Raw genomic sequence first — 12,149 nt, 5'->3', positions numbered from 1 at the left:
AAAATGCAATGTTTGACATTTAAAATAAAAGCATTAAATGAGAAAGGAAAGAGATGCATTAAATGCTAAAACTTTTGAAGTACTCGTGGAGTCATGGTAAAAATAAAGTACACACTTTTCAAATGTAATCATTTGTAGTCACAGGATGTGTGCGCCTCGCAATTATTAAGACTACCGAACTCAAGGTGTTGCAGTGGCCCAGTCGACCTCCATATCTTAGCCTTCCATACGCAAGCTGAATTGCTTGTGTGAATCCAACACGGACTGATTTTTTAGCCTTACGAAAAACTTGCTGATGTGAAACTAGAGGATGGGCTTGAGAGTAGAAAGAAGCCACCACAAGGTGTGCACTTTGTTGTGACTGTAATTTTACCAGATTTATTCCTATTCACTTAGGTCCACCAAAAGTATAATTGTTTTTAGTTTTTTTTTCTTTAATTTTACGTTTTGTATTTGTTGCTGTTGTTGTTGTTGTTAATGCTAAACCAAGTATACGACCGAAGTCTTTTATTTTGAAAGCTCAGACCGGGACCACCCTGGAATAGCGGTTGAGTTCTTGGAGTTGGACGGAGGTGCATGGCGCAGCGAGAGTGACAAGGAGTATTGGCTAATCTTCGGATATTCAGACTGTGGATATTTTTGGAAATCATGCAGAAATTCTGAAATGAGAGTGTGAGATGATATCACTTCCGAAAGTGTGGATAACTATCACTGACCCATTGATGAATACGAGCAGAACGGGTCTCAGGAATAGCTGCTGCTGCATTCATAAACACTTCTTTAGAACTCACAACAGCCCTTGAGCTTTGTTTTGGGGTCACGAAACACCAGAAATTTATTTTGTGCAAGTGGGTTGGCAATGGCTGAAAAGGGTCAAGTGGATATAGAACACCTCGGCGGAGTTATCAGGCTCCGAGAGGAGCACGAAAAGGTAATATCACCAGTTGTCGCGAAACATTTTGCTGGCTAGTATGCAACGTTAGCCAAGCCACCGTCAGCCACTGGGCACATGGTGCACCGGGGAAGGTCTTGGAGCCACTTGCTGGGACTTGCTGAAGTACCTTTTACTGCAGATACACACATCTGTGCCATTATTGTTTCACAGGTTACACAAAGAGCGTTTGTTGTTTTGACTTTCAGTTTTCGAGAAGCTTCCTCCTTCTGCGCTCACATGTTCAAGTTTAAATGTTGTAGGAGGGCGTGCTCAGCTAGGTTCGTTTCTTGGCATTAAAAAAAAAAGAATTTTATACCACTGTGTTTTTATTTCATTTTTTTTGCTTCATTTTTAAATTATTAATTTTGTGTTTGTCTCGTCCTACTTCCTCGGAGTTGCTGACCTACTTCCCTGTGTGTGATGATTGTCAAACTATTATTACATATAAATTCGTGCCTCTGGGCAGTTGTGTCTGCAGCCGGGGTAAAGTAAAAGCCTCGGTGAAATGAATGTTTTATCACAGATGATTTAAATGTTTTTAAATGTTTTTTAAATTTTCCACCTGGAGACTGTGTAAGTTGCGTAGATTTATCAGCTTGATTCTTACTAAAATTATTTGTCCTGAAACAGGTGGTGAAAGACTGTGAAAGTCGGATTCAACACTGGTAAGCATGAAAGCACCAATGAACTTGAGCACAAAGTTGGTTGTTTTTAAAATATGCTTGCATTAACTGAGTACACTGTGCAGGTTCTTCATGTTCTAATATTCCTTCAGTGTAGTTTTGAAGTTTACTATATCAGGTTTAGACCTCTCCATTTTTTTTTTGCCCTATTTTGCACAAACATGCTGTTATAACCAAAAATAGATTCTTTTAGGGTCATCAATACTTTCTAAATTGACAGAAAACGTCAGTTGCTTATCAAGTTTGTGCACACCCACACAGTGATATTCTTTTATTTCCTAATGAAGTGTTTGACCTTTGCTCAGGTTCCAGCAGGCCCCATTTCACAGCACAGATTTTTGACTTTTTATTGTAGGTGTTACTGTTAGTGTTGTCAACAGCCCTGGAGTATTTAACAATAAACAGTGCCTGTGATGCAAAACAGCAGGTTAGTGACATGGAAACACCTTAACAGAATTGGGTTAATAAAAAGAATGATTGAAGTATTATCAGAGAAGTAACATGTCAGGGAGGGTGGCTCCATCTCATTTCTCTTACTTAATACTCATCAATCCTTGCTTGCTATGACCTGTGGGTCTACAAGGACAGACTTCACTCTGATGTGAAATCAACAAGTTTAGATTTATTTGTTTAGCACAAATTGTGTTGCAACAGTAGGGCTGCACGATTTTGCATAAAATGAGAATCACGATTTTTTTGGCTTAGAATTGAGATCACGATTTTCTTTTCCAGTATAAATATTTCCAGTATAAATATTTATTGCACTTATTAACTGCACATCAACTTCGTAACAGTTGAGACTGAACATAAAAACAATAAATAAACATAAAAACAACAAATGTCTCACGTTTTGTTGTTGCCGCAAAATGTTGTACTGCTTGAAATTCCGTCTCCACCGTTGCTCGACACTGCGTGTATAGAGCAGGTAGTGCAACAATAGAAAAATAACACAGCACTGTGTAGCGTTTGTCTAGGGCAGGGGTGTCAAACTCAAATACACAGTGGGCCAAAATTCAAAACTGGAACAAAGTCGCGGGCTAACGTTAATATTTATTGAAATATATTTATTCCTCCAGATATAAGAATGAATCTTTTCTTATGGACTCAAACACGTTTTGCTGAAAAACTGAATATGGAACAAGCAAAGCTTAATACTAAACAATATATATATTAGCTGTATAATACCAGTAGGCCAGCTCTGATAGTAATTTGGTATGGCTTCGCGGGCCAAATGTAAGTAGGCTGCGGGCCAAATTTGGCCCGCGGGCCAGAGTTTGACACCTATGGTCTAGGGTGTTGATCATTTTCCTAAATCCCTCGTTTTGCACAGTGTTGATGGGAGCCAGGTGATAAGTAATAGCCGCTAATTTCTTTGTGCCTGCGGGAGGTCGACGGGTATAGGGAAGCGCTGTGTAAGGTTCCCGTTATTGGTGTTTGGGTGGTTGACCGGGACGGATTTTCTCCTGTCACTTTCTCGTCATCCCTGACGTGCTAATTTTAGCATCACACGGCACAGCTTCTGTATCACGTGGTATAAGGCTCCGCCCTTGTCATTTGTTGAGCAGGAAGAGTGAGCGCTTGTTTTCATGCAGAGTACGTCCCGGATCAAAATGCGGTACAATCGTCGTCGTCGTCTTTTTTTTTTTTTTTTTTTTTTTTTTTTTTATCGTTGTCATTTGGAAATGAGATCACACATAAGTATGAATCGAGATCGCGATTTTCTAACGATTAATCGTGCAGACCTGTGCAACGGCACAGCTGATTAAAAGAAAACTGGCTTATTTTATTGAATGTGCACATGCAAGTAGTTTACAAAAGGGAAACATGCAGAGATGCTGTATATGGACAAAAATACTGGGCCACTTACACATTACACTACAGGAGCTGCTCAGCCATAGAAACCTGTGCCATGAAGCTCCGAACGCACAGCTTTTGTGCTGATCTTAATGCCAGAGGAGGTCTGTAGCTGCTGAGTCGGCAGAGTGATGACGACTTTTGTCTACTATGCGCTTCATTACTCAGTGTCCTCTCTCTGAAACTTTACATGGTCTGCCACTTTGGATCCCGAATGCTTTTACTCTAGTAGGAAAGACATTTATTGACAGTACCACGCTTGAATTCAGTGAAGTCTTTGGAAAGACCAGTTCTTTCACAAATGTTTGTAAATGCATGTTTAGGTGATGGATTGTAAGTACTTGAATTCAAAAATTTAAAGGTGTGTCCCAGTATTTAAGTGTATATAGTACATTTCACATTGCAATTTGTCGTATTTGAGGAAGTTACTACTTTGTTTCAGTGGCAGTAGTCTGTTTTTGTGCCTTGTTATACTACAGGCATTTTAAGCAGACATAGATTAGCAGAGCTGCTAACAAAAAAAAGATGCTGAAAGTATTGCTGCATTTAAGAGAATTGACATGTGGTGTATGCACAGAGAGACATTAAGAGATAGTAGAGCTCTTAACAGACAGATAAAAACACCTGTGTGAGTGGAGCATGACTGTGTAGGGGCTTCACTGCAGGGTAGATTTGCTACAGTAAGTGCATTTCCATTGATTCTAAGTAGGGGGTGTTAGCATCAGTGTTTTAAGTATTATTGATTAAAATAAGAAAAGTGCATGTAGGTTTTGTGTTATTACATTTATTTTGCATTATGTGTAAAATGAAAGAGAGTACTTATCAGTAAAAGGGCAATAAAACATTTTCTTTATAACAGATGTGTAAACATTGTCCTGTAAGTCTCGACAGACTCACACAGGTGATTTCATTTCCACTGACTAGAGCTTTTAAGACTATATGGGCGTGCATAGAGTGTGATAAATATCTTCCTCATGCTCCTATTAGCATTCACGGACCTGACGTGAGATAAATCCCCTTTTTGTTATTATTGATACATTAATCCAGTCCAGTTACACACTATTCAGTGTAGTTTCTCTCACGTTTCTTTTACACAAGGGTCTGATTTGGCAGAATATTTGCCTATTCCCAAATTAAAAACAAAAAAAGTAAGTAAATTCAAAAGAAGAAGCATAAAAATATCGTAAAATATGCTGAGGCCACTGTATTGCACTGTGAATCTAAAGCTCCCCTCTCAATGTCTTTATTTATTTTTAAATTCACCACTGCTGAAAATACTCTTTCTATCCTTCCAACACAGTGAGTGAAGTGTGTGTGTGAGTGATCTAAAATAATAGACAGTGTACGAGAGAGGTGAAGAATAGAGTACAGACATGGTGGAGTGGATAGAGATGAGTGCCAGGGGTGATTTGACAAATGGATAGAAGAACGAGGGAAAGGGAAGGCTTACAAGATGGTAGTGAGACCTGCTATGATGTATGGTTTAGAGGTGTTGCTACTGATAAAAAGACAGGGGGTAGAGCTGGAGGTGACAGAGTTGAAGATGCTCAGATTTCTGTTGGGAGTGACCAATAGGGATAGAGATTAGGATGTTGGCAGGACAGCTTAGGAGACAAAGCTAGAGGTGTAAGGTTGAGATGGTTGGCTTTTTTAATCATAGCTACAATCTGTACACTACCATGGTGGTTTTTAAGTCAAGCGGTCAGTTGTTTTTATTTAATTGCTTAAGATTTGCAACCATTTTTATACACACTCCCCCATTTTCAGAGGCTTAAAACTATTTGCACAAACAAACATACTTGTAAATATAAGGATCTTTTTAAATACTTGAATTAAAAAATCCTTTCCAGTCAATGTCTGTCGAAGGACATCATAAAGTGCTGCTCGGTTTTCATGCAGCCACCTTCATTTGCTGCTGCTTGTTTGTTTTTTGGGGGTCTCTCCGCCCTCAGTTTTGTGTTCAGTTTGTGAAAAGCAGGATCTGCTGGGATGAGATCAGGTGACCGACTTGGTCACTGAAGAATATCCCATCTCTTTACTTTGATAAACTCTTGGGTTGCTTTTGCAGTTTGCTTTGGATCATTATCTGTTTGCAGTGTGAAGCACCTTTGGATCAGCATTTGGTTGAGTCTGAACAGAGAGTATAGCTCTGTACACTTCACAGTATGTACTTCTGTCAGTAGTGACATCATCAGTAAACACTCCTGGCCCAGTTTCACTGGCAGCCATATGTGCCCGTGCTATAACATTGTCTTCACCACATTTGAGAGACGATGTCGTGTTCTTCAGCTCATGGGCTGTTTCTCTCCTCCTCCATACCTTTTGCTTTCTATCATTGTGGTAAAAGTCATCGGTTCAGTTTTTTTTTTTTTCCAAGAACTTGCAGGGGCTTTCACATGTTTTCTCTAACGTGTAATCTGACCTTTCTGCAGGCCAGATTACATAGGTTCATTTTGTTTGTTTCCCAAGAAGTAGATTCTGTTTTAAATCATTCATTCAAGTGACTTCTTTAGTCTCAGCTGACTGCAGGTTTCCCCACCCTTATAAACAGTACCTTTGAACAATAGGCTTTGAGGCCAGCTTCTTGATCATTGTTTGTTTGTTTTTTAACCATAACAATGGCCTTCATTCATCAACATCTCCTCCAGTAAACAGCTCCAAATTAAAAGCTTATAATCAACTAAAGATCTTTTATCTGTATTACTTGTCATGACATAAGGGAACAGGCTTCACCTGACAGTCAGTCTGCTTCTCAGTTAATCCAACTGCTTGGAAACCAACAACTTATGGATGTAACTGCATACAAAGTTCATAAATGTAAAATTCCTAAATCCTACTGAAAATGCATTACAAAAGCTACAAAAAAGTACTGTTGCCTCCATTGCTGTAGCTGTTTACTAATTGGATTTTAAAGTGCTCATTAAAAAGTTTGGTTTCAAATGTTTGATTGCAAGAGGAGAGTGTAAAGGAGAAAATACTCTTCCAACAGATGACTGGAGGGATTTATTACCCAGTATGAGGGGGCTGTTGGCAGCACTGTGCTTTCAAATGGGAATATAACACTTGCTGTAAAAGGCATTGGAAGCTGAGCCTGATTCAGTAGTTTATGTTGAGGATGCTGTCATAAAGCTTTGGTAGCTGTGGTCCATTTACAAAGTGGTCAAGTGATTTTTGCTGAGGGGATTTTTTGTTTCTGCTGTCTTTGTTGTATAAATATGATAAGAAATTTTAATTAGCTGGTCCTTTTTCTTCTTTCTTTCTTCCTTCCTTTCTTCCTTCCTTCCTTCCTTCCTTCCTTGGTCAGTTTCTCTTCCTATAATTCCTAAGGTTTTACAATGCCCAGCAAAAAATAAGTAATAAGAATAAGTAAATGAAAAAAACAGTGACATCTTGAGACTACTTTAGCTGCTATGCCACATTTGCCCTCCCCAAGTGGAAAACAGGCGCTCCCCCTTTACTCCATTGTTTGCTTCCCATTGTTTAAATTTTGACTTATCCCAAATATGACAAACACACCAAATTAGACAGGATGGCTTCAGAGAGCTGTGGTTTCATTGGAGAAACCTTTTGTTTGCAGGAAGAAGGTGTCGGGTGACTATGAAGCCCTGAATGACCGCCTCAAAACTCTGCCAGATCAACTGTCATATGACATCATGGTGAGTGATGACCTTGTTTAAAATACAGAGGAAAGGAGAGAATTCTAAAATACACAAAAGTTCACTCCTATATACGTTTTACTCCTTTATTTGCGTTTGCTCTACCTGTTTGATTTGACCTGTTTCCCTTTTCTTTTCTTTTTTCTTGCGCTCTGTTTTTCCACACGTGCAGGTACCATTTGGCCCTTTGGCCTTTATGCCCGGAAAGCTGGTACACACCAACGAGGTCACAGTGTTGCTGGGTGATAACTGGTTCACCAAGTGCTCTGCCAAGCAAGCTCAAAAAATTGTTGATCACAGGATGAAATGTGAGTATTTTCCTTAAACTATGTTTTTTCACTTCTCACTGAATACTTACCGCGTGACATTAACATAATCTGTTAGTGCTGCTTTTCATCCAGCAGAGGGCGCAAGTGCATCATATCAACATAGCTCGTCTGAACAGATCCTTGAAGGAAAAACTTTAAACCGTGTAACGATTCACCACAGCAGTCATACGTATGCAAAGATGCTACAGCTGTTGGACGTTTGTCATAGCGACACATTCGACGCGCCTTTATTTCAATGTGCAGTGTTTGCAGGGCTCATGGACTGCGCAGCTTTTGCGTTCATTCAGGTCACCGCTGTCGCTGCTTAGGCTGTGAACCGTGGGATAACAGCTCCTACCTGTTCCTCTTTTCTGTGGTCAAATCGGGCCCTGTTACTGCAGCGGCTTTGTTCGATCTCACATCAGTTGTGTGCAGCTTTGCTTCCCTGTGTGTGTTAACCCCGCTGCTCATTTCTAGCTCTGAAAATCTCATATCAAGTCAAATGGGCCCAAGTAACGATCTCTGATGTGAACATTATTAGAATGTTTAGTGAAGCAGAAATGTGCTGCCACAGCCCCATCCGCAGCGCCACCCCCAACCCCCCCCGCTCTCGTCCTCCCCCATCTCCTGACCCTGCCCACCCTGCTATTACAGAGCTAAGTGCTGTAATACAAACATAGCTAGCTGAAATGTGTCAGACAGCGGCTGAGTTGTCAGGCCTTCTGTGTTTGACCTTTCCTCACTTCCAGTTGATGCACTGACTGGAGGGGCTCCCGATTGCCATGGAAACAAGGGCCCTCTGCTGCTATTAGTGAAAGGGCTTAATTGTTGTGAAGATTTAATGATCCGGAGTAGTATTCAGGGCAGAAGATATTATCAACTGTTTGTGTCATCATTTTTCATTTTTTTTCTCTTCTCAACTTGTTTAGGATTTTAACTCTTTACAAGCTGGTTGTCTTTTTCCTTTTTTTCTTTTTGAAGCGTTTCATTGAAATCTGCCTGCTGTCTCTGTGTCTTTTTTCGGCACATGTGGCTCTGTCAGTTTGCCCTCCTAAGTGCACAGTTTAATGAAAATGCATCTGCTGTCTACAGATGTGAAGAATGAACTAGATGGCCTGTCCAAGACGATAAAAAACTTTGAAGCCAGAGTTGGGTTTGCGAAGAATTTGGAAACCATCTCTGCTGTATGTTGCATTACCAACAAGTTGTCTCACACATAAGTTATTGTGCAAGTCATAAATGGGGGCAAAAACATTAACTGTAGTGTTCTTGTTCTTTTAGAGTAAAGGCGACTATGTTGACATCAGAGAGGAGGTTGGAAACAATGACTCTGTTGTCACCAAAGGTATCTTTGTCAGCCTTTCTTCTGACCTCATTTCACTTGTGCATCATGGCTGCAGAGAAAGCAGTGTAGCTTTTCACCTATTGCTTAATTCTACACCAGAATTAAATTCATATGTAGGCGTGAATAGTTTAAAGGTTTCTTTTTCTGTACGCTTTAACAGGAAAGCAAAGAATGGCTCACAAGCCAAACTCTAAGCCCAAGCAGGATGTGTTTTTTGATTTTAAAGAAGAGGATGAGGAGAATGAGGAAGAAAGCAGAGATAGTGGAAGCAGGAAATGCATTATGACTGAGGAGGAGCTATGGGCTAGATTGGATGAACTCGAGAAGCTGGAGGAGCTACAAGATGAGCAGGACAAGTATGTGAAGATACTTTTCTGTTTTTGTATGAGGATCAATAATCCTGCTCTTTCTTTGTTCTTTTTCAAAGTTAGATGTTTTGGTTTTTTCCCCTTCAGATTATCTGATAATGGAGACATGAATGGTGAGGACACATCATCCTCTTCCTCAGAAGAGGAGAAAGATGCAGATGCTGCGACTCCAGTAAATGGGCTGAGTTTGAAGCCAGGTTGGAGCGCGCTGCCTTCCAGCACAGCACCACTCAGACAGGACAGGAAAGAGGAAGAAGACTTTGAGGAGGAAGAGGAAGCCAACTGTTTGCCTACTATCTACTTTTCTCACACAGTCGAACCCAAGAAGGTTAGAGCAATGAATAAGTTAGAACATCTGTGAGTCTTCTGTGAGTTTTCTCTTCATCTTTCCATGTGTCTGCCTTTTGCATCAGGTGAGAATAAATACAGGCAAAAACACCACACTGAAGTTTAGCGAAAGGAAAGAGCAGAAGGAACACTCGAAGAGGAAAAAGAAAAATGGCCACAGCAATGGACATGCTCATCACGAACTTCACAAAATCACAACACCGGCAGACCTTTACAGGTAAAAATATTGCAGTTAGACTTAATGAACAAATGAATTTTGCATGTCTAAAACTGAAATGTGGCCATAAACAGATTCTGGTTTGAAGTATGGAAAAAAAATTGGCCACATTGTATTTTCAGTCCCATTACCACACGTGTATAAAATCAAGCAATACAAACCAGTGAAGAAATGGGTCACTCTAAAGCACTCACTGTTGAGTGCTGTAATAGGTTTGGGGAAATTTCTTCCCTCTCTTCCTGATCAGCTGCTAGTGGCATTACTGCAAAGTAGAAGCACTGAGGAGCTACACCAACTCAGTCACTGTTATCTCAATAACTGAATGCTGGCATTGAGAGCATATTCATAGTTGGCAACGCTGACTCAGTAACGATGGAGTTATAAACCTGCTTTTGCATTAACATCAGCAAAAATAACGTGTCCCAGGAACTTTTGAGCAACTTCTGTGGATGTAACATTTTGGTGGCCCAGTACTTTTTTTCATATACTTCATGTTTAGCTGCTTTGACTGGTGAAACTGGACTCTTACTTTTTTTTTTTTTTTTTTTTTAATCAGGTTGTTTGTAGATGTGAAAAATGGGGAACCCATACCTAGGAAGTCCATACTGAAGTCACGCAGTCGAGAGAACAGCGTGTGCAGCGACACAAGTGAGAGCAGCGCTGCAGACTTTGAAGAGCGCAGAATTATGGGACGCAGCTTCAGTCACGACGAAGCAACGCACAGCGACACCAGCGATGGCATCACAGAAGAGGACAGTCCCACAGCAGTGTTGCTGCAACCTCCCAGCAGATTTGAGGTGAAAGAGAGCTGAATGCTTCAAAGTATTCACCTCAGAGTAAATGTAACATTTAGAAAAGTTTCAGCATTGAGTTTGTTGTTTTTACACTCTTCGATTAAATGTATGGTCTGCATGATTCAAAGTTACTGCACTTGTGTTATTTCTTTTTAAGTAGTGTCCCGGCTTTAAGTTGGTTTAGTATTTGTTACCTGAACATGTTTCTTTGTATAGTTCTTAATCTCATTTTGGTGTGAAAGATTCTGCAATATATCCGAGCACAAATATATGAAAGTGTGACGCAACATCAGTTTCCTTACTGTTGTTTCTTTTTTATTTCTCTTTCTCAGGCTTTTTCAGGTACAGTTATAGAAAAGGATCCAATGCCCTCAGCTGTCCCTCATCTGACCATCTCTCCACCAGCTCTGCCAACAATACTGGAGAAGAAACAGGAGGAGGTGGCGCCTGATGTTGCCCCACCCCAGCAAGCCCCGAAGAGGGTGTCAAAGTTCAAAGCTGCCCGATTGCAGCAGAAGTGACTGTTAAGAGGCAAATATTCAGCTTTTACATGAACATCTTTTGTGAAGCCTTTGTTTCTCTCTGGTAACTGAACAAAAAACAAACCACATGCTCATTTCTTTGCACGCCTTTCATCCACTGATTTCTGTTTCTGTCTGTGAAGTAGAACACTTAACAAATCAGCCTTTGCGTAACACTGCTTTTTTACGGTTTATTGCAGCCTCTTTTGCTTATCTGCTTTAAAAGACATTCTTCTTTTAGTCTTGTTTAAGACATTTGCAGTCTGTCATACGTTTACCTGTCTACTCTTCTGTTGATCTGTGATATCGCCAGGTTAACTCCGACTGTAGGCTTTGCCACATAAGATGAGTTGCCTTTTTTGTTTGTTTTCCCCTAGTATTGATTATTAAACAGAATCAGGTCTCGTTAGCTCTCATTTTACCCTGTCTTGACCTGTCCTACTGAATGTATGTATTCCTTTGTGACAAGCTTTATGTAAAACAGAAAAAATATTGATGGAAAGTAAAAGAAAAATAAATGATTTTGACTACAAGTCTTGATTTCTCTTTGTTCCATAAGAGAAAATAATTCTTACTCTCCTACACAAGGAGATGGATCTATATTTCATTTATGGTCTGCTGACAGGGCTTTATTGTGTTTCTCAATATCTTATACCAAAACGTTTTTCTCCAGTTGTTGTTGCACACAGCACAGTAATAATGGGTAATAATATTTTAGTTTTTTTAATTTTTTGCCTGATGCCTAGTGTAAATTGTTTCAGTCTTTAAATAGCTGTTACTAGACGCTGAGATAAGGCTTTTATGAATTATTGTTACTCCTAGTGAATTTCCTGTTATGCAGTGGAATTAGAGGAGCTAAGTAAAGCACCATCCGCCATCGAACTTTCTAAGGCAGCAATAATGCTTCATCAAATCTGGAAGTTAATTGAAAGCAAAATGGCTCCTCCTGTTAGTAAAAACTCAAGTCCTAAAGGAAGAGAAAGAATTCCCAAGACAAACAAATCGAGGATGTTTTGGGTGCAACACCAACATTTCACTGCTAAAGACCAGAAGCAAGTATTATTTACAGATCAAAGTCAGAAGTTCATGGTTGCATTAAATGTGCTTAGAAGGATAAACTG

General features: G+C 40.0%; 1 protein-coding gene across 4 annotated transcripts; it reads left to right on the top strand.

The window, feature by feature from the left end:
• The first annotated feature begins 540 nt into the window (after positions 1-540).
• uri1 (URI1 prefoldin like chaperone) lies at positions 541-11,550 on the top strand. 4 transcript variants are annotated; one of them, XM_026176578.1, is made up of 11 exons: positions 541-931; positions 1,565-1,599; positions 7,049-7,127; positions 7,300-7,435; positions 8,528-8,619; positions 8,717-8,780; positions 8,941-9,136; positions 9,236-9,476; positions 9,562-9,713; positions 10,270-10,510; positions 10,840-11,550. In XM_026176578.1, exons 1-11 carry the CDS (start codon positions 860-862, stop codon positions 11,026-11,028), a joined length of 1,497 nt encoding a protein of 498 aa, XP_026032363.1. In that variant the 5' UTR covers positions 541-859; the 3' UTR covers positions 11,029-11,550. The 4 variants fall into 4 exon arrangements, with proteins under 4 accessions (XP_026032363.1, XP_026032365.1, XP_026032362.1 ...); XM_026176580.1 differs by lacking the exon at positions 541-931 and adding an exon at positions 945-1,057; XM_026176577.1 differs by lacking the exon at positions 541-931 and adding an exon at positions 945-1,105.
• Positions 11,551-12,149: the final 599 nt, after the last annotated feature.

This window comes from Astatotilapia calliptera, chromosome 7, assembly GCF_900246225.1.
Source record: "Astatotilapia calliptera chromosome 7, fAstCal1.2, whole genome shotgun sequence".
Classification (NCBI taxonomy): Eukaryota; Metazoa; Chordata; class Actinopteri; order Cichliformes; family Cichlidae; genus Astatotilapia; species Astatotilapia calliptera.
The sequence above is the reverse complement of the archived record's forward strand: the minus strand, read 5'-3'. Positions and strand labels throughout refer to the sequence as shown.